Source organism: Esox lucius, chromosome 18, assembly GCF_011004845.1.
Source record: "Esox lucius isolate fEsoLuc1 chromosome 18, fEsoLuc1.pri, whole genome shotgun sequence".
Classification (NCBI taxonomy): domain Eukaryota; kingdom Metazoa; phylum Chordata; class Actinopteri; order Esociformes; family Esocidae; genus Esox; species Esox lucius.
This window is the reverse complement of record NC_047586.1, coordinates 6,434,618-6,455,728: the sequence shown is the minus strand read 5'-3', so window position 1 is coordinate 6,455,728 and position 21,111 is coordinate 6,434,618. Positions and strand designations below refer to the sequence as shown.

General features: G+C 46.4%; 2 protein-coding genes across 2 annotated transcripts; both read right to left on the bottom strand.

Moving 5' to 3' along the window:
- Positions 1-718: 718 nt before the first annotated feature.
- Positions 719-10,605, bottom strand: LOC105017962 (grainyhead-like protein 1 homolog). Its single transcript, XM_013138490.4, has 15 exons — positions 10,425-10,605; positions 9,307-9,493; positions 9,120-9,193; positions 8,694-8,985; positions 8,168-8,229; positions 7,640-7,796; positions 6,889-7,000; positions 6,451-6,545; positions 5,747-5,984; positions 5,210-5,334; positions 4,132-4,160; positions 3,939-4,024; positions 2,187-2,272; positions 1,853-1,917; positions 719-1,644 (listed from the first exon to the last, which is right to left on the bottom strand). Exons 1-15 carry the CDS (start codon positions 10,442-10,444, stop codon positions 1,530-1,532), a joined length of 1,743 nt encoding a protein of 580 aa, XP_012993944.3. The 5' UTR covers positions 10,445-10,605; the 3' UTR covers positions 719-1,529.
- Positions 10,606-10,837: 232 nt separating this feature from the next.
- Positions 10,838-19,124, bottom strand: taf1b (TATA box binding protein (Tbp)-associated factor, RNA polymerase I, B). Its single transcript, XM_010882712.5, has 15 exons — positions 18,585-19,124; positions 17,569-17,667; positions 17,161-17,251; positions 16,979-17,076; positions 16,331-16,423; positions 16,051-16,165; positions 15,481-15,658; positions 15,132-15,231; positions 14,648-14,795; positions 14,141-14,312; positions 13,603-13,646; positions 12,965-13,055; positions 12,666-12,736; positions 11,948-12,182; positions 10,838-11,299 (listed from the first exon to the last, which is right to left on the bottom strand). Exons 1-15 carry the CDS (start codon positions 18,600-18,602, stop codon positions 11,056-11,058), a joined length of 1,797 nt encoding a protein of 598 aa, XP_010881014.2. The 5' UTR covers positions 18,603-19,124; the 3' UTR covers positions 10,838-11,055.
- Between the last annotated feature and the right edge of the window lie 1,987 nt (positions 19,125-21,111).

Below are 21,111 nucleotides of genomic sequence, written 5' to 3'. Positions count from 1 at the left end.
GTCCAACTTCAATTCAGCATCTTTCACCCTCCCATCATTACCCACGTTCCTCCTGTCAAGGAAAGCATAAAAATGCCTGCGGGAGTATATATAAAAAAGAATATATATAAACAATCCAACTCATGCGTCCCGAGTCATATTTTTTTTTTTATTTGTTCCTAATAAAGTACATATTTGCTGTTACCAAATGTATTGTACATAATTTGGCCCAAGGTGTAATTTGAAAGAAGTAGTCCAGATGTCTTCTAAACTGTTGTGGCGGTCTGGTCTTTATGCAAGTCTCTCAATTTGGCCAAGGGACACTGACTGCTTCCCATAACCGTAGCCTATTCCCTATATAGCGCACTTCGGTTAACCAGAACCCTAATTTCCAAATAAGTCACAAAATCTGTACCTCAAACCTTGTTGATGCGGCTTCGCTCCCCTAGAAACGTGGGCTGTCTAAAGAAATGACTAGTCTGAGCAATGCAAAGATTTAGAAACTTGACAAGACTGACTGCTCATAGGACTGACTGCAAATCCAGTTTTATAACACCTTTCCTGATCCCTGGCCCCCATTTCCTGTTTCAAAGACCAAAAAAAATGTATGTTGTTACAATACGTTCTGTCACCTGTCATGGGCATACTTGGGACAACATTTTCTAAATATAAATACACATACATATATATATATATATATATATATATATATATATAAATTCAATGTTATATTTGTTTTCTGTAAACAATAAAAACAAAAACAATAAAACCCCCCTCAAGAAATCTGACATAAATATAAGTACTCAGAAATTGTCCTGGTTACAGCATCATGTTCAACATGCCAGTGTCTTGAAATATACCGCAATTAAAAATAAATAATACTTCGATACGAACAGTTACATTCGGAACAACACATCGCTGTCTGATCTGTGAAATCAATCACAAGGTACATACTGAATAGTAGTATCAAAAATAACACATTACAAAACTAGTTTTATTGTGCAGCACACGCTAGTGTTTCCAGACGGTCATGATTCGTTTCAACTCTTACCATAGCTACCGCGCCCCAGTAGTAGTAGGGTGTGATTCGCAAACCTGTGAATCAATTAGTCCCATTTGAACTGAAAACACTGAAACGTCTCTTTCTCGATGGTGTTTAAGGTAGCCATGTAGAGCTGCCAACGCCACCGAAGGGCCTAGCGGGCGATGGCACAGCAAAAAGGCAGAACTCAGGGAGATTGTCGAGCTTTTCTTGTAGAGGTCTATTAGAGTTGTGTAAACAGGCGGTTAATCCCAATGTCCTGGGCCTCTCCTCGGGCCCCCAAGGGGTCAACCCGTTCCACCTCCAAGAGCCCCGGAGGCCCCTATTAAGACTCCTCTTCCACCTGGCTACAGTCCCATTCATAGTCCCCAGGCAACGAATGGAAGAAAAGGTACCGAATCAGTGAGGTCCCATAACTTGTAACGGTCCAATAAGAAAAGCTAATTTTCTGTTTGTTGCAGGACACTTCAGTCCTGAGACAACCCCCTCCCACCTCCGGGCTCAGAACTTAAATCTCCGTCAGCGTCAGCAGAACCTCCCCCGCCACCTCCTGTATGTTGATATGGAAGGCGTCCTCATTGGAGTAATGCCTGATGATGTTGTCATCCATGTGAACTAGAATCCTACAGGAGAGCAATAGATGAGTGATTTACTGCTTTTCAGAGGGTTACACTTGGGGGGCATTGCAGCATTCTAGCTATTCCTGTAGCGCCCTACTTCTTATTAAAGCCCAAAGGGCTCTGGTCAAATGAAATGTGCACTGCTCTGAGGAACAGGATGCCATTTTGGCCATTCAGCGGTGGACATCATAAGCAGTGGCACCAGTCTTACCCTTTCTTGGACCTCTTGTACACCTTCCCCATTTTCTCAAGGGGCAGCTTGTATTTATCCGTTACCTAGAGTGGAAAAACATCGGAAAACACGTGTGAGAAAGTGAAACGCGGACGCCCGAGTGCCTCGCCCGACTTGAGTGGCTACGTCCCTGATGGACACAAACGGGGAAAACACTCCTCCGGCTGAGGCTCTGGGATGAGGCCGAGGACCAGGGTGTAGAAGCCCTGGGCAGCGTGGCGTGGGTGGTGAGCTGCACGTTCTCCTCCTAATGTTTTTTTTTTGGGCGGGGGGGGGGGGGGAAGCAAAGCGTAACGCAAGGAAATGTACTCACCGCCTCCAGTAGGCCTGTCAGAGTGGGAGTCCTTAGCATCAGAGCATCAAACACCTCCTCCGCATCCTTGCGGACATAAAGCAGCACTGCAGGGAATGTCGACAGAGGAGGCGAACAGTCAGATCAGATTCTGAGACTATCTAGCGAGACACACATGCTGTATCTTAATTTGATCATCCTGTTGATGCAGGAATGTCTTGTAAAGCAGGAAATGCACCCTTGTATCCCTTTCACAAACGATCTGCGGCAGTTTTTCTGATAAAGAATGCTGCAATGTTTATATAGTGAACAACATAACGACCAGCTTAACTGCAATGGCCATTCTTGCTCTAAAGGAGCAGCACAGCGTTTCCAATATATCTGGTGCTGGATATTTCCTTAAGGGTGCGAAAACGACTGGTATATAATGTTGTGTAACTATAACTTCGACCTTGCCCAGCTAGCTAGCTATGCTTTTAGGAAGAAAGTGTTGGAATAATTTGTCAAATCTCAGTTCTGCTGAAGGACGACCTGTCCATACATCTGACGTCACAATAGATTTTTGAGTTCCCCCTCTTAGTAACATGAGCAGCCCAGTTTGATTCACCCCAGTAAGCGTCTTGCACCAGGGCTTCATGGAGTTTAGTGCCTGACAAGGCTTTCACTTGAAATTTCTGCCGTGAATTTCCCCAAAAGAAAAGGTTTTAACCTATCCTGACAAAAAAAAAAACGACCGTTAATCAAAATCCACGTAACAACTGCAGTGTCCTGTCGCTGCACGGGACAGTTTTCCTGCCGTGTGAAACGGAAATAAAGGAGGGAATCCACACGAGGGTGTTTTTGAGACGTGGGCGTGAGACCTTTCACACATTGTGCCACAGTGTGGGTTACTCTCTGAAGCCAGTCACTGAGGACAGATCCCATCAAATACGACAGCATTGCCCTAATATCCTGCGGCTCATACAGAAACAGCTGCCCTCCTTATCCCTCAGAAAGACGGGGAAACACGATTAACAGGCACCAGGGTCCGAAAATGAGCCCTATTCACTGTATGGTGCACTGGTGTAGGCCGGCGCTCGTGACAGCGAGCCATTCCGGACACACCCCTTAAAACCCTGGACGGACTGGGCTCCGGCGACGTGACTGTACTTGGTCTTTGCTCCTTTCACGCCGGCGTCTTGGGAATTGGCTGTGAGCCTGGTCAGAAATAGATCAGTCTGAGGGGGGACCGAGCCAAACGGCAAGCAACCATTAATCATTCTTATAAAGGATGCCTGCGGGCACGTGGGCGAGGAAACCGATGCCGTTTGGACGGATGTCAAGAAAAACGAGTGGCCTCCACGTGTGGGTGTCCGCCTTTTGTTGTGTGTGTGTGTGTGCGCGCGCAGGCGTGTGGTGTGTATGTTTTTACCTGTTTTGTATGTTTGTGTGTTGTGTGTGTGTTTTGTCTGTGTGTTTCGTGCATCTAGAAACAGGGCTTGGGAAGCCATGTGTCCTTTGTTTACATGCAGTCAGCTGAACTGTGTGGGAGGAGCAAGAGAGCAACAACCACTAGTAAAGCCAGCCAGAGGCCACTCCCCCTCGCTCAGTCTTCCGTTCTTTCTTCCGTTATTTCGCTCCTATAATTCTCCCGGTTACGCCCACCCTTCTCTGAACTGTAACGGACCACCAACGTCCGGGGGGAAACATGTCTTTCTCCGTCCAAACCTTCTGGAATAAAACACCTTCCTTGCATACAACCAATCCGCTCGTGTCTCCTTACAGATCAACTACCTTTCTCTGGTTCATCTGTCCGGGTTCTCTTGTGAGGAGCAGGGTCGATGTCCTCATCATAGTGGGAGAGTCGCTTCTGCCCCAAGCTTTAAGCAGATAATAACAACCCATAAGACTGTCATGAAGCGGCAGATGCACTACAATACAACCACGGTCTATATTTAGATCTACTCGACATTTAAGAGGTACTCACCCGTCCTCACTGTCATCTGCAATGCATGCCTGATGAAGAATGATAAAGGCCCAATTAGATACATTTCAGATGAGAGTGGCTGTCGTTTTGTCATTTTAGTGCACGCCTTGTTTTATTGCAATTGCAATTTCAGTGTTCCCAAGTGTTAAAAAGCACTGAAAACACACATATTTCAATACAATTCTACAATGAAATGCGAAAACGTTGACATTGAGGATAAATAAAGTGTTTTTTTCCATTTACCTATGTCCACTAAAAGGGGTTAATAATAGTGAACAAATGTTTTATAAAATATATTTAGAGCAAATCCGGAATTTGCAATCGATCTCAGCAAATCCAGCAAGTAAACACAACAGTTTTGTTTTCGTTAACATTGTTTGACAGCCCATTGTTTGATTGTGTAAAATCCAGATTTGCTAATAAAGACTGCTAATAAGTATCAAATGCAAAATTGCCATTGTCACAGTAAGTCGTTAAAGAGGGATAAACACCCTCTGGGGGGGAAAACCAACGCCCCTACAGGACAAAAGCGACACGTGATGTCCCATCTCCGAAATGTTCTTCACCTGGGCCATTAGTTCAGCAGCTATTGTCTCAAGACAACTATCATAAAACACTCCAGGCCGGGTAGCATTAGCACACTTACAGCATCTGTGTTTGTTGTCATACACCTTCGTGTCCTTTATGTTGCACTATGCATTTCTCAGAACATATTTTTGAGGAACCAACATGGGGGGGCAAACTATGCAAATTCTTATTATAGTAACCTTATGCTTGTTCTGTGAATTGGCACCCAAGTAGCCAACGAAGCGTCTATTTGATATAACCAAATTGTAGCACAAATCATAAAGTAAAATCTAACTTGGTCCTAAGAGCCAAGCAACAGATAAAATACACACGTCTCCAGAGACTATGGAAAGTTTGGCTCTGCGGAGTAACTCGGGTCAGCCTGCAATCCATTTTCTGTCCAAAACCCTTCTCCAGCTGGTGTTTAAATAAAATAAAAAAAACTTAGAATAAAAATATCCCCAAAAAGTGAAAAGCTCCAGCCCCAAAATCTTGTTAAGTCGGGCCTTACGTGGTGGCGCTGCGTTCCCGGGTAGTGGACCTCAGGGATGAAGAGGACCGGCTGGGAGTCCATGTCAGTCATGTCTTTGAACATTGTCATGTCCACATGCTTCAGCTGCACAGGGTTTTCAACATCTGCGAGAGAGAGGTGGGGGGGGGGGTACACACGGGGGGCACATGAGGAATGTAGTCTTGCTCCTGAGAACTGGGGAACTCGACTCATTTCGCCATCAGAGACCAGCGGGTTATAGTCAGATTTTTTTTTTTTTTAAAGCAGGTTTACCATTGGATATTCACTTTGCAGAGTGTCTGGTTCCCTACGACGGTTTGGCTTCAGATTAATTTCTCCTTCACACACTGTCACCCTGACCTTGCTTTTTAGGGGTTTGTTGAGGTCATTCATTTTGTGAATAAGCTTTATACTGAAAATCTCAATTGACCTAAGGACCGATTCAAGGATTCGACAGCAGCCGCGCTAACAGTAAGCCGCTCGCGGGAGCTCCTGCTAAATGACTCAAACGTAGAATGCACCAGGGGATAAACTCACGGGCGGTGGTTATCTTCTGTCCCTTTGGCTTCCTGTGAGTCTGCTTCCTGTCCTCATCCCGGATCTTCCTCTCGGCACCTTTATCACAGAACACCTTGATCTGGCAGTAGGCTCGGTGTACTAGCTTGTCACCGTGGCCACCACAGCTGTAGGTGTCAATCTGGAGGTTGAGAGGAAGGCCCCTCACTCCCTTCTGAGGCGAGAAGTCCGTACTTAGACAGTTCACCGAGATGAAGACCTGATAGGGCAGAGGTGGAAAAAAAGATGAGGATTAAACTTGTACATTTAGACAGGAAACTGCCAAGAAACAGACAACAAATGGTAGGGTAGAGTAGTAAATCAGGATTCAACGTTTTAGAAGCAATTCAAAATGTCTGCTTGGTCAGTAGAAAATCAAAGTTAAATGTTTTTGTCTACTACAGCTGTGTTTCAGGCAAAGTATTGTTTATAATTGATTTAGTATGTCTCCCTCTGCTGGAGATTGTTCCAACAACATATTGTCTGGCAAAACATTGACAGAAATCTGGCTACCCACAATCTGTTATAGGCTAAAGCTGTCTCAAGAAATTGATCCGTTTGAAATTTTCCCCACAGATACTTGAGGGGAAGCAGATCTTAGATCCGTACCAATGGAAAGCTACACCACAGAGCTCATCATTCAAAGATATCCACTGCCTCTTTACATACATATTAGTCTCCCTTACCCGTGGCTCATCTTTGGTATCCCAGATGAAAGAGACAGCATTGTATGCAATCTCTTGGATACTGGAGATTGTATTGAAGCTTTCTTTGTAGTCAGCTGGACAGAAAAAACAGGGATGTGAGGAAAAAAAAAACTGTTTCCTCACAGACAATTTATGGTTTACAAATCAACTCATCCAAGTACAGATGACCGTGTTGTGGTGTGTGTGTGCGCAAGATAGTGTGTGTGTGTGTGTGTGCGCGCGCACGTACGTGCAGTGAATGTATGTGCATGTATGAGAGAGAGAGAGAGAGAGAGAAAGAAAGAGAAGGCGTCCATGTGTCTGAATTAATGACTACTTAAGTTTCTTTAAGGGACATTTGTCTGGCAGAATTCCCGGCCCACTTGGCACAGACGTGGCCAAAGAGTGTGCGGGTGGAGGCGTGTGACAGCCCCTTACCGATATCCATGCAGCGCTGCTTGGCAGTGTGCTGTCTGCTGTGCCAGTACCGCCAGTGTTTGAGCTGGTCGTCCGTGAACTTCTCCTCCCCGAACACCAGCATCACCACACTCTGAAATACACAGATCTACATTAAACCCCGCCCCCCGCAACGGCCACCGGCTCTAAACAGCACGACACTCACAGCGGAACATACATGCCCAATCCGGCGGAAACCAAAGAGGGAAGTTCTGGGACCCAGGTGACAGAGAACAGGTTCAGCTGATGACACCTTGTTCACCGAGAACGTTTGCCGGGGGCCAGGTCCTCAGACAAAAAGGCTGATCCCCGCATTATTCCCGAAACATACGTCGAACGAAGATGCACCGTAGCATAGGACGCGGGAAAGGGAGAGGGAGCGAGAGTGTGTGGGGGGGTGAATAGAGTGAGAGTGGAGGGGGGTGAATAGAGTGAGAGTGGGAGGGGGGTGAATAGAGTGAGAGGGGGGTGAATAGAGTGAGAGTGGGGGGGGTGAATAGAGTGAGAGTGGGGTGAAAAGAGCGAGAGTGGGGGGGGTGAATAGAGCGAGAGTGGGGTGAAAAGAGCGAGAGTGGGGGGGGTGAATAGAGCGAGAGTGGGAGGGGGAGGTGAATAGAGTGAGAGTGGGGTGAAAAGAGCGAGAGTGGGGGGGGTGAATAGAGCGAGAGTGGGGGGGGGGTGTTGAAAAGAGCGAGAGTGGGGGGTGAAAAGAGCGAGAGTGAGCAGCTCTTACCCGGACCCGCCCGCTGAGGTGTGGTGGGGCCGCGGGGCCCCCTCGCTCTCTCAGGGTGATGGGGTAGAACTGGCCCTTGTTCAGGTAGCTCATCTGACCGTGGCCACCCTTGGACCTCTGCGACTGGGGAGCCTCCAGTAGGTAGTGGAAGTGTTGACTGGGGGAATGGACGTCAGCATAAAAGGACGTCCTGATAGCTCGTCATGTGACTATGAAAGCACTCACAATTCCCCGCCCCCCATTACGGCACTACATTTGCCACGTACGAAGAAAGACGCAATAAGGAGAAACGTCACATCACGTTCGGACTTCACTAGGCCTTAAGGGTTAGGCAAGGAAAACGGAATAAGACTCAAGGTTCAGTTGGGTTCGACATTGGGTCAGTGAGGTTAAGGTCAGGAATTGGCTGCTGACGTAGTAACCACTCTGGCCGTTTGAACCCAGTCTGACCGATGGTCTCCGTCCCAGGCCTGACTACATTACTGACTGCATTAGGTAGTAACCTGACTACATTACTGACCACATTACCTTGCTGTGTCGCTGCAGTAGGGGGGTCCACCAGTAGGGGGATCCACGGATACAGGGAACACCTGTGGGTCACAACAACATCATCAACCAGGGGACCATCAGCGCCACACACAGGCCGCCTCCCAAATGGCACCCCATTCCCTTCATTATTCACTGCTTTTGACCGGGGTCATCGTGTGAATCGGGTGCGTTTGGGGGGGGGGGTCATCGTGTGAATCGGGTGCGTTTTGGGGGGGTCATCGTGTGAATCGGGTGCGTTTTGGGGGGTCATCGTGTGAATCGGGTGCGTTTTGGGGGGGGTCATCGTGTGAATCGGGTGCGTTTCGGGGGGGTCATCGCGTGAATCGGGTGCGTTTCGGGGGGATCATCGTGTGAATCGGGTGCGTTTTGGGGGGGGTCATCGTGTGAATCGGGTGCGTTTTGGGGGGGTCATCGTGTGAATCGGGTGCGTTTTGGGGGGGTCATCGTGTGAATCGGGATGCGTGATCAACCTATCTGGCCGTGGCGTGACGGTCAGAGGACCTACCTCACCGGAGCTGTCCTTGTAGGGCTGTGTGTACATGGGGTCGGGGGTGAGGACCTGGGCTGGGGGGCTGTACTGGCTGTGGTTGAGCTGGTGACTGAAGGCCATGCCGTCGGACAGGGACCTGTGGGAGAGGCTCATGGAGTAGAGGGGAGGGCTGGAGGGGCCTTCCAAAGCAGGGTAGGGGTCCCGGTTCTTTTCCCCCTGGCCCGGCCGGCTGCTTCCCTGGGCCGCAGTGTGGAGAGGGACCGTCCTCAGTGTGGTCATATCCAGTGGAGGGTCTTGGGTGAAGGTTCTGATGAAGGGCATGTTTAGAGCATTAGTCACCAACGCAGCTTTCTTCACTTCAACGCACATTCGACAAACACCAGGCAAAGTCATAACTTGATTAAAAAAAAAAAAAAAAAAAAAGCTGAAGAGATTCAATACATTTTGTTGGGATCAGAATCACCCAGGAGCACTTCTGTTTTGGGCTGTCCAGCCGTTCTCTTTTCACTCGGCACCTAGAAACGGAAAATAGATCATTATCACACATTCTTGTTAAGTACAACGTACCTTAAAATACAGCGATAGTGTTGATATAGCACTGGTAGAAGGGCAGGTAAATTGTATCTACCTTGTAGTAGTCGTAGAGGAGGCCCAGGGCGTTGGCACTGTCCTCGTCTCCGTTGATGCTCATCATGGCCTTGGAGGCAGCAGTCAGGGGGTTCTCCAGGAAGGCCCTCCAAGCATCATCCTCCCCCATGACCGCCTGCTGCAGGCCCCCGCCATACGACGACGGCTCGCCTGGAACGCCCCTCTTTCTGCACGGAGCGAGACGGGCCGGGATTAAGTTCAGGTTTCGAACAACCATGTCTCTGCACACACCGACACTGGGTTAACAACACCTTAAGTTCAGGTTTAGACGGCCCAGTAATTCTGCGACAGTCCAGGTTGAGAGCGGTCCAATATCGACCCCCTCACTGTTCAAAGCAAACTAACTGTCAAAGGACTGGGGGGTTAAAACAGAGGTCGAACCCTGCCATGCACAGTTATAGTCCTGGAACAGGAGGAAATGCGTGTCAGGAACAGCACTCTCCAGGATGATCTACTGTATGTTCCTGTTTTACCAGCATGACAGGTCTTAGAGCGGAAATCAGCAACTAAAACAACAACAAAATCTTCTGACCACTCCTGTTTCTGTAAAAAGCTGAGAGACGGGGCTGGATAGAGGGAGCCACTCTGAAATTCGCAGAGAGCTATGGATGCAAAGATTGAACTTGATATCTGGAGTTATGTTTGGATACTACAGTTAAACTAAGCTCATGACGCATTTATGAGCTTATTTTAATGGCTACATTTAATTTATACGTCCAAAAAAATTGATGCAGCAGAACGTGAAGTCCCCATTAAACACTGTCTGGACTTGCAATAAGTGTTAACTATAATTACGAATAAGCTATTGTACTTGCAGGCAAATCACACATTTTTAGATGACGTATAGAAATTGGACAACTGAACTGATGCATCGGTGTTTGAGTAAAGTCTGGCTAAGTTTGTTATCAATATAGTTGGAAAGTTTGACAAATAAAACGATTCTAAACACAATCAATATTTTCACATTACTCTAAAGATTAACATGTGATACACCTACCATTCGATACAAATTCAAGTCACCCAAAAACCCCTGCAGGTGACTGCGCACCTGACAGTTGTGCGCTGTAGATATTCATAGATCTAAGACTGTGTACTTACTTGGCAAGCTCCTGTGTCATTTCGCTCCGTCGGACTGGACTTTCTAGTTGGAACAGTAATTCCGATCCGTCCACTATTAAAAAATCCTCAAAATGCTGGTAGTTTATGTCAACCGCGTGTTGCGTCCAGAACTAGTTAAGTCAGCTTTCCTCGATCTATGAGCGGGAGCCGGAGTTTTACCAGTGATTGGGCATAGTGATTGGCTTGCTGTGACACCAATGGGCGGGGTTTCAGGTACACAGGCCCTTAGTTCAACTGTACAACGTGTTGTTAAACATAGCCAGCATTTGCCAAGGAAATTCTGTCGAGATTCTCACGAATACTTCTACGACCTTGTTTGTGATTATATTGTATAATCTTCTTCAATTTTCTGAACCACTGAGTCGTAGCAAGGACAAATTTCAACATGAAACTAATAACATAAAACAGTTTAATGTAAGTATAGCATGTTCACAAACTTCTGCAGGGCGAAGTGTCACTGGCATTTCTTAACGGCAATGCAGAGAGGAACATTTTACAGAATGCATAAACACTTATCAATAATGTTTCAGGAGACAAAAAAATATATAAGCCACATCCCAACAACACACAATACCATCCCAGCAGTTAGCTCTCATTGATGTCACTCTTGCTACCTAGAACAAGTTTTTCCTGTTTGTTTGCCGTCGCCCGGTTTACTGGCCCGGGCCTTTCTGGGAGTAGTTCTTGCCCCAGGCTGTTGTTTGCTGTTCCTTAGGATGCATCTCTCCAACTTCTGTACTTGGTCATAGACACAGCCTGGTTTCACCCCCAGAAGAAAAGAGAAAAGGTCCAAAAGCCACACGAACATCCTGGGCAGAGTGGCTTCCGCCTCCGCGTAGTGACTTGTGGAAACCCTGACATGGAAGACAGAACACCACAGAAAGAAAACCATGTCACTGTTCGTCAGACGAGGAATGAGGAAATGGTTTGGATGAAGTAGCAGTGGGTGAGCAGTAGATGTGCATCAGGGGCACAGACCGTTACAGACCACCACCAGCCTCACTCTCACTGATGTTAAGCTGTGTTTTATAAGGACAGTCTAAAGAGAGTAACCATATGAAATAAAACAACATGCTCCTTTGAGACGGTTGGAGCGGAGTCTGCCTCTAAAAGTACCAGGTAACGGAATGGAGACAGTATGAGGGAGAGGGTCGCCGGCACGGACACCCCACAACATTAGAGGGACGATTACCCCGTCCAGAGGTCAAGTCGGCGACAAATTAAGCAGGGGAATAATAGGGTCACGCGGCATATGGCAGTGCGCCCACTTCCTGTGAAGTTCAGCATGTTTCCTGGATGCGTGGACATCACTGACGCATGCGTGGACATCCAAACAGGAACCGTCAGAAGGACAACCCCCCCCCCCCCCCCGCATGAGCCTTTGGTTCAAATCCCAGAGCAGGACCCTTGAGCAAGGCACTTACGCCTAATGGCTCCAATATATGTGAAGTATTGTTGATACAGGATAAACCCCAAGCTATAGAAGCTGGGGATTACAGTACCTGGTCTTGCAGGCTCTTGGTGCTGGATGCCAGTACTCTGGGTTTAAGGGCTGGAGGGTCCCCCCTCTACGACAAACGCTGCTGTCCAGGGTCTGGTGGTGCAGGCTGGGCCCGTCCCGGCCCGTTTCCCCCTCCCCCGCCCAGCGGAAACAGAAACTGGAGGGAGGGGAGGGGGCAGGGGCCGTGGGGGAGCGAGACAACTTCTGGAAACTCAACTGAAGCTGCTCCGCAATACCTGGAGGGAATGTAAAGGGACCAAAAAGAGAGGAGAGGGCGAGAGCGGGGGGGGGGGGGGGGTGTGTGAAAGAGAGGCAGTGAACACGAGTGAAATGGGGCAGAGAGGATGAGGGGAGGGTGTGGTCTGATCGGCGTGGAACAGAGGGAGATACAAGCAATACCAGGAGAGATTTACTGATGTCTTTTCATGAGTGAAACCTGGCTTCTGCGTTTAACCCAAAACCCCTCTAAGTGGCGCACACATACACCCATGCTAGATCTGAACAAATATACAAAACACGCTGTGTGTAACAGTAGGACCTGGCCTTGATGGGAATAGGGGTGGAGTGACTGTTACCACTTTGACCTTGTCCTTTAACGAAAGTCAACCGAGCTGCATGAAGGAGCACCAGCATGTTGTTTTGGCCTGCATTCATACGGCCCATTTCATACACAACAACAACAGGGCAGTTTATTATTATTTTTTTTGGGTGAAACCTACGTCTCCTTTTGAGAATGACCGACTTGTCTTTCCTCGAGGGGTAGAGAGGTTTCTCAGACTTCCAATGTTTCCTGGGGAAAGAGAAAGGCGGGTCAATGAAACCAACCAACCCTTGAGAGAAGAGGTTGAGGGAGCTAGCGAAACGTGAGGTCTCATCCCAACCGGCACCCCGATCCCTTTATAGTGCACCACGCGTAGGGAACAGCCCCATGGGAATGCGTAGGGAACAGCCCCATGGGCATGCGTAGGGAACAGCCCCATGGGAATGCATAGGGAACAGCATGCCATTTGGGACTCACCTGGCTGTGTTGTCGTTTTGCGTCTGTGTGGCCTTGGTGAGGGCCGACTGCACGGTCCTGTACCACCTCCTCAGGCTGAAATTATTCCCATCTGGCAACACAGAGACGGAGGAGGGACCAGAGTTAACTCCGCTAACTGATGGAATTGATTAGAAGACTCTCCCGGGCAGACTAAACCGTAGTGGTCTACACAACTTGCTACCATTGGGCATTTATGGACTTTCATAAGAGTCTTTCATAATGGACTGAACGTGGTCTCGTTCAGCCTTTTGAAATAATCACCCAAATATTTATGTCCCCAGCGTGTCATGTCAAGATAGTCAAACGACAAAGGAACGCAGACAAACAGCACAAACCACATTCCTCCATAACCAAACATTGTAATAACCTTTACTGACAAAGAGAATCTGTTGCTAAAGTGTCGTCTACATATTCAACAGACAAACTAACAAGCCAAGATTGTAGGATGGTTAAAAATATGTTCATTTTTTATATATTTACCACTGGGCCTGTGAAATGATCCTCTCAGGCATCATGTATGTGAATACCTGTTCTCTGACAGTAAAATCCCACCTCAAAAATATGTCTTTAGAAAAATGTAAAATCACACAAGATGAGTCGATCAGCTTAGCTTTTACCTGGGTTGTCCTTGTTCTGGTCAGCTGAATAGTTGGATAAATCCCTGAACACAAACAGAAGAGCATGCTGGAGATATGAGTGAGCAATCATAAAATGTGCAATATCATGGAGTCTGAGGTTAATTTCTGCAAGACTAAGGGGACATCCAGACCAGCCGGCTTGGACGATGCAGAATGAGCGAAGGCCTTAGTGTTTGAGGGCATTTAAAATGTCCTAAATGGATGTAAAAAGGTTGAGATTGCTGATTTACTGTGCGGTGAAAAAGTGTGTACATTACTGAAATATGTGAAAGAAAATGAGCGTATTAAAAAACACCCCTGTTTCCAACACCTTGGAGTATAAACGTTTTCTAAAGGTTTTTTTAGAACACATTGGGAGGGATCTTAAATCATTCCTCCACCAAGCACGCATCCAGAGCCTCTGTCCTTGACGGCCCACAGGTTTAATCTGTGACAAGATTGCAAAATGTAGATTTTCTGGTGAGCTAAACATTTCGCAGTGGGAAGGCTTCTGTCGTTTTAAAGACAGGATATCTACCACTCAGTGTTGTCGTCTAGTTTGAAAAGCAGCTTCATGGCGATGATGATGAGGGCAGCAGCCTGGATGTCGTAGAGGGGAAGAGGGGACCTGGATCGCATGGGTTCAAAGGTCATGTCAGACGCCAATCCAGCAATCATCATGATCCTGCAGACCCAATCATGCAACTCGTCTGAAACAAAGAAATAAGAACTGAAAAATGGCCAGATGGAATAACCCAGGCAAAGACCAACACCCGTGAGAAATGACATGACCTAGGAAAGAATGCAGGTGTTTAAAGTCTAAACAAGGAAACAACTCCACTTCGGGTGGCTCCGTTATCACCAGTCCCATTCACAGGCCATTATAGTACATTATATCCCAAATAAAGTGTCAGCCCTTGCAGTAACGCATGGACGCTATTGGCTGGTTAGGTTTCCCACGACAGGTGTGCTGTCGTCCGGTTCACCGTAGCCACGTTTGTCGGGGTTCGCGAAAAACTGTGCGTTGCTGGCTGGGAAGACCCACCGGGCAGGTTGGCTTCGGTGAGGTAGCGGACGGTGAGTAGCGAAGGATGTAGGAGGCAGTCCGGTGTGACGGGGGGGAATGGGGGGAGCCCTAGGAACACAGCCAGGGTCCGGGCCTCCTTGTGCAATCTCCCATGAGAGGGGATGGACTGGGGAACACAGACACACACACACAGCTGCTATGTGACAGGCCTTCGCTTTCAGAAACTCTGTCGAGTACAGGGATGAGATACCAGGTGAAGATATGCAAATGGCAGCGGGGTAACAGGTGGATTGACGTGTCGCAACAAGCAGCAGTTGGTTCCAGGAGGGCGTCTGCCGCTTGTGCACAATGGACAGTCAGCAGAGAAACTACAACACGAACACTTACACCAGAACTGGGAAGTGCTCAAAATTGTTGCAAAGGGAGAAAAACAGTAACCATATTACAAAGAATGTTAAAACTAGGTAAAAACGTCAACGTTTTTAAATGAAAGCTCGCCCACCTCCACTCTGAAGATGATGGAGTCTTGGCCGTAAAGCTTCATCTCTTCTGGAAAGTTCTCGTAGGCGTTCACATAAGGGATGTGGCCCTGACTCACAAACCTGCCCAGGAATAACAGAGTGACTCATGAGGCACTAAGGACGCAGATCAGCCAGCTTGACAGCCGTCATTACATTTTGTCCCCAAAATGCAAATATAATGTGGAGGAAACAAAAAAAACTACATTTGCATTTTGTGAAATGGAATTAACCCAGATCCACTCCATATCACGCTTGACATAAAAATAAATAAAATAATGTAAAGCCACACTGTCTGCTGTCCAGTCACATGCACTATGAACTGTCCCTGACCTGAGCAGGTCTGCCAGGGTGATGGCCTCCCTGGACCACAACAAGGCCAGGTGACACAGGGCCAGGGTCTTGGGCATGCTCATCAGCTTCTGGTTCCTCCTCTGGCGTGGCGTCAGGTAACAGACGGCATCCTTAGAACCAGAACACACAGAGGAAACCTCGTCGCCACTGAGGCGTCCTGAGGAACACAAACGCACAGGAACACAGAGAGATGGAGGGATAGAGAGATATAGATGCCTGCATACTTTCCCAACTGTGGTTCCATTTAACAGATGTCATCTAAGCTAGAGGGGACCGCTTGGCGATGACTGTGTTCAGAGTTGTAGAAAGTACACAGTGAAAGTACTTGGCTGTGTTCACCCATTGAGGGAAGTTCCAATTTAACACCTTTTTTCTTTTAAATTCATTGATTAATTAAGCTCAGTGTTTAGTTCACTTGGTCGTTTAGGACTTAATAAGGAAATTCCCCAACAAAGAGCTTTAACTCTGCTGTTTTTACACCCCTGACGGTGTGTAGTTAGTGTGTGAGTGAGTAAGTGTGTGTGTGTGTGTGTGTGCGCGGGTCTTTACCTGAGCCAGAGCCAGCGCCACTGGCATCCCCGTCCGTCTCACTGGCCGACATCATTGAATCACTGGGCACTGGAGACTCAGAATCACAGCCTGACTCCTGGGAGCCCTGCGAGTGCTGGGGAGGGACCCCGATAACAGACCAGTTAGAAGAGACGGCATTAAACACGAGGACACGCTGGGCAGTACATGTACAGTAGGCCCATTATCATTTCTACAGTTTATATTCAGTCTCTCGGTCACTTCAACATAATTTGTTTATTCCAGTGATTGGAATCCTAACCATTCTAAATTTCCCATCATGCACAGGATTTTTTGTGTAGGCCTGGCGGCTCTTCTGTAGGTACATCCTCCAGAATTGACACAGCACTTCGTCCTAGAAAACACAGAACACACACAACTTCTAGAGTCCGTTTTGATGGTATTTACATTTACGTAGCAATTCATTATTTGTTTTACGTTTCTGGTTTCTTGGACACAGACTAAACATTTAAATAGAGTTGGTCAGGTCAGGACGGTTTTCGGTCCGGTGCCGATAGGCTAAATCCACTGGTTCCCAAACTACTCCACTAGATCCCAGCTCCCATCGTTGGGGAAGACGCTAAGATCTTTCCAAGAGCAAAAGTACTGCCCATGATACAAAGTGGCCACACCTCTCATTGACTGATAGGGCATTTTACCAATTAAAAACTATATTAATTTGATTGGTTATAAAGAGCCCTCTGATGTCTGCAACTACCGAAACGACCACAGAAAAAAACTGTCAGGAGTACTAAACACTTTATAAATTTCACTTAGTACAATCGACCATTACACATTTCAGGAATAAGTAGAAAGCCTGATAGAAGAAGCTCCACCCCTGTAAGGTGACCTCTTCACCGACATAATCAGTGTCCAGCAAACCACCCTTGTGCGTCCCGCCCTGACTGACCTTGAACCGGGGGCTGACGCCCATGGCCAGGAGGGCCTCGGCCTGGTGCTTCAGGATGAATTGAAACCCCTCACACACAAACCACTCTCGGCCCCGCTCTGAAACACACGGTCACATACACAGCAACCCGAGAAAACATTTCACTGAGGGAATCGGGATGTCACAGGAGAGCGGAGACGAACCTAATCCTTTCCCTTTGATTCCCTTAGAGATGCTGGACACTCTGCTGGTACCAACCATCAGCGTATTCGTGTCCACCTCCTCTCTGGTTCTCTGTGCACATTTAAGGAGAAACAAAGGTTGTTCATGTGGGAATCCTTGTTCAGTACACTGGTTCTCAACTGAAATGTGGCTGCAAGAGGTTTTGAATGGCTGGTAAAAGTATAACAGTTATTTTTTTTTTATCAGTAAAGAAAAATATTCTGGTGGACAGGCGTAGAGGATCACTGTTGTGGTACACTAATTCGGGAATACGGTACCATTTGGGACATAGCCCAGGATCGCCTTAAGAAGGGCAGTGGGAACCCCTAGGCCACCACCTGAAGCAACACTGACTCCGATAAACAACAGTGTGCTGTTTCAATGCTCACCTCAATGACATTGTGACAGGAATTGCAGTAGAAGCGGCCCTCTTCCGACACCCGCCAATCGACTTCTCCACACTGGCCGCAGATCGCACTGTAGCCCCCCTATGGAACACATTACACACACACACACACACACACACGCACACCGATGTAGACAAACAGAGGAGAGATGCAGAGAGGGTAGAGAGACAGAGAAGGTAGAGAGACAGAGAAGGTAGAGAGAGAAACAACCATGTCCATTGATTCCAAAGCCTTGGAAGCTATCTCCATAGCTTACATCCCATTCTCTGTATACATTCTGTCAGGTGAAAAAAAGCTACGGAGACAACCAGGAAGGCTCTTGCTGCTCCGGATGATCTTGCTGACCAATTTCGTGAAAAGGCGTTAACAGTGGCCCTACATCCTAAGGTGACTACAAACGTTCGACAGGTCCCCCCGGGTCTTCTCCAAACACTAGTGTGCCGATCAGGACCGAGAGGACGTCCTGATCGGCGGCATTATGGCCTGGTTATGGAAACTGCTCCACAAACAACCGCTGACATTACCCAACAGTTCACTTCAAACTCCCACCCACCCAATATAATAAAGGACCCAGCAAACGTCTTTACTCCTTTTTGACCTCTTTATTCCTATGACATCTTTATTAGTACTCTGTCCTTATTTCATTTGTCCTTATTCCATAGCATTTCGTTTAATAGTTCATACCTTGCGTATCGTGATATACGAAAATGTGTTACTTGAAACTGGACATTATGTCATCAATACAACTAGGAATCTTTGGGCTAATTTGAGTGTACAGTAGAGCCAGGATATTCAAAATGCGTAAACGGTTCAGGGCTAGGTCAGACAGCTCCACCACATCGCACTAGAAAACGACATATTCGTACTCCTGTCAGGTTATTTTTATATCACAGTCAGCAGAGCAAAACATGAGACAGTGCAATTTACTGTACACTGTTCACATACATCATGCAAATCAAACAGTAACCGAATGACTATAACAAGTTACAACATCTTACCGTTTGTTCTTCGTCCATTTTTTACAAGACGTTTGTTTCAAATCAGATTCAAAATATAACTAGGTAACTACAGTACAGTAACTAAGTAGATATTTTATCACATGGTGGTTTGTTGTGGTAGAATACAAACTTCCTGTGTGTTACCAATAAATTAATCCGACCGGAAACAAACGTGTTTTACCGTGGAAACGGGTGAGACCGGATCACACATAGAAAATGTTATTATCAGTGTATAAGATGAAAAATAAATTGTTTTATGTTTTTGGAATACTTGTTGGGTCTTCAAACCCTAACCCAGAAACACATGTTCCATATTCCCTAGCCATAAAACTTAACCTCTAACCTCCATAACCTAACCGTTATGCCTAAACTCTAGAGTGACTCATGAGATCTAATATCTAACCCTACACCTAGAAGTAACCCAAACTGTAAATTTTACCCTAGACGTATCTTCTAAGCTGGAAATTGCATTTTCGGCCAACAAACCGAAACGATTTGGAGGCTTCAACACACTACGTAGACCCAACCAACCCGTACCGCTTGCACACCTGATACTATGATACTGGTAATCCGCTGTGTTAAAATAAAAAAAATAAAAAACATCGCCATAAAAATAAAAGCACAGTGTAGGCCTTTATATCGCGTGTGTTCATACCCTGTATTGTATTTCTCCAATTTCATTTATTTTATTCTATTTTCTCACATTTGCAATATTCGGGGAGTTGGATGCTCCTAAGTTTTTTTATTGTTAGTCACCGCGTGTTCTTATTTAAAGCACTGATAAAGTTTAATTTGTATATTAGCAACAAAAAAAATCCTATAGAGGGCGCCAAAGACTGAAGGTGAATGACAGCCTGCTGCTCCTGTTGTTCGTGGTTGTCACCTGAGTCATGACACTAACTGTTACCCATACCTGGGGACTATGCAATATACCCAACCCTGCTTTAGTTGATTATACTATTTGTAATCATTAGTTGGTGTGTGTGTGTGTACATGTATTACTACAAGGTGAGAACCAGTATATTCCTCAAAAGCATAGTAACCCATTGCAAATACAGCAATTTGAGTACATATTGCTGGTCTTCGCAAAAAGGATAGTTTAGGCTTGGGTTGAAGGTTAGGGGTGTAAGTAGGTTCAGGGTTAGACATAAAGGCAGAGTTGGAGTTGAGGTTTGGTTTGTATCCTCGATTAGGATTTAGGTATTGTGAAAAAGGGAATTTAATGGGAATGCATTTTTGGTCCTGGATAAAGTCCCCACAAGAATAATATAACTAGTATATTTGTGTGTTTATCTGTGTGTGTGTTTGTGCTGATTGTACTGTGTGGTAGGATTGTACTGGAGCTACCATGGAAACCACAAAACATTTTACAGTGGGTGGATTCATTGTTTAGTGAAACCATTTGTAAGTATTACAGCCTGAGTCAAACATTCAGACATTGAAGCATTATCTTTTCTGGATAGTTACAATTCTTACTCCAGTTATTCATGCCAAGGTCTATAAATAGGGCCCATCTGTCCCTGAATGCATATAATATCTCTGATATTCTAGAAAGTATAAAAACAACAGAGCCATCTGGAGATTGGGCTTTATAATGTTTTTGTAAAGACAGAGACTGCTTCCCAAATAGCACACTATTCCTTATAAAGAAACATTTTTATTTACTTTACTTTTTAGCTAGGTAAGTAATTGAGAATTCTAATTTTCAGTGACAATCTGGCCGAAGGCATTTAGTTTCAACAGGACTACACAAAGAACTACGTAAATCATTTCAGAAAAGGAAAAAAGCAAGCAATTGTTGGCTTTATGAGTGATCCAGGGAGGAAATAGGGTGCCGTTAAGAAATGCAAACTGAGTGAACCTATGCTTTCCATTTGGATCATTTCTTATCAGGTTTCAGTCAGAGCTTGCTGTTTCCGGTTGGCTGAATTCAACCCTCCATCCGTAAGAGCAACATTAAACATTAACACCCATTTGCCTTGTCATGACATCATCACAGCAACTGAAGCACAGAGGGCACTCTGTTCCCAAATGTTCTCCACCCGTCCCAGATATCCTCCACCTGCCCAAAAATGGCCTCCACCCGTCCCAATGGCACCCTAGAACATTTACAGTGCCTGCGGTTGCCAAGGAAATGTGATGTCTGGTGTGTGTGTTTTCTGTTTTAAGTTAAACCTAACCTACATGCTGTGAGCTCCCACAGTATCTCCTGTCGATCCCTAGAGCAGAGCTGCCTGAATATCTAAGCAGGACACGCTTGCACGCCTCAGCCTACCAAGGACCCATTTTATGGTTTGTTGCCTCTCAGGCTGACTCCAGCATTATTTATGCAAAGCAAAACCCTGTTGTCTACAAAAATCAGTAACGGTCAGTAACTGACTGTCTCCCTGTCTTTGTACCTGCTCACCTGCTTACCTGTCCTTCTCCCTATCTGCCTGTCTCCCTGCCCGCCTGTCCACACACAAACACGGCACCACTTACAATGTGCCCCGGCCCTCATCTCTCTGTGGTCCAGAGGATTTTGTAT

What these genes read in the sequence shown, in the direction of transcription:
- taf1b (XM_010882712.5), bottom strand. An exon ending in GCGTCAGCCCCCGGTTCAAG is followed by an intron (nt 16,424 to 16,978) that starts GTCAGTCAGGGC and finishes TGTGTTTTCTAG; the next exon opens with GACGAAGTGCTGTGTCAATT. An exon ending in CCAGAACAAGGACAACCCAG is followed by an intron (nt 13,056 to 13,602) that starts GTAAAAGCTAAG and finishes CTGTGTTGCCAG; the next exon opens with ATGGGAATAATTTCAGCCTG.
- LOC105017962 (XM_013138490.4), bottom strand. Translation starts at nt 10,444, where the DNA reads ATGACACAGGAGCTTGCCAA. An exon ending in ATGACACAGGAGCTTGCCAA is followed by an intron (nt 9,494 to 10,424) that starts GTAAGTACACAG and finishes CGCTCCGTGCAG; the next exon opens with AAAGAGGGGCGTTCCAGGCG. An exon ending in GACAGATGAACCAGAGAAAG is followed by an intron (nt 2,273 to 3,938) that starts GTAGTTGATCTG and finishes CATTCCCTGCAG; the next exon opens with TGCTGCTTTATGTCCGCAAG.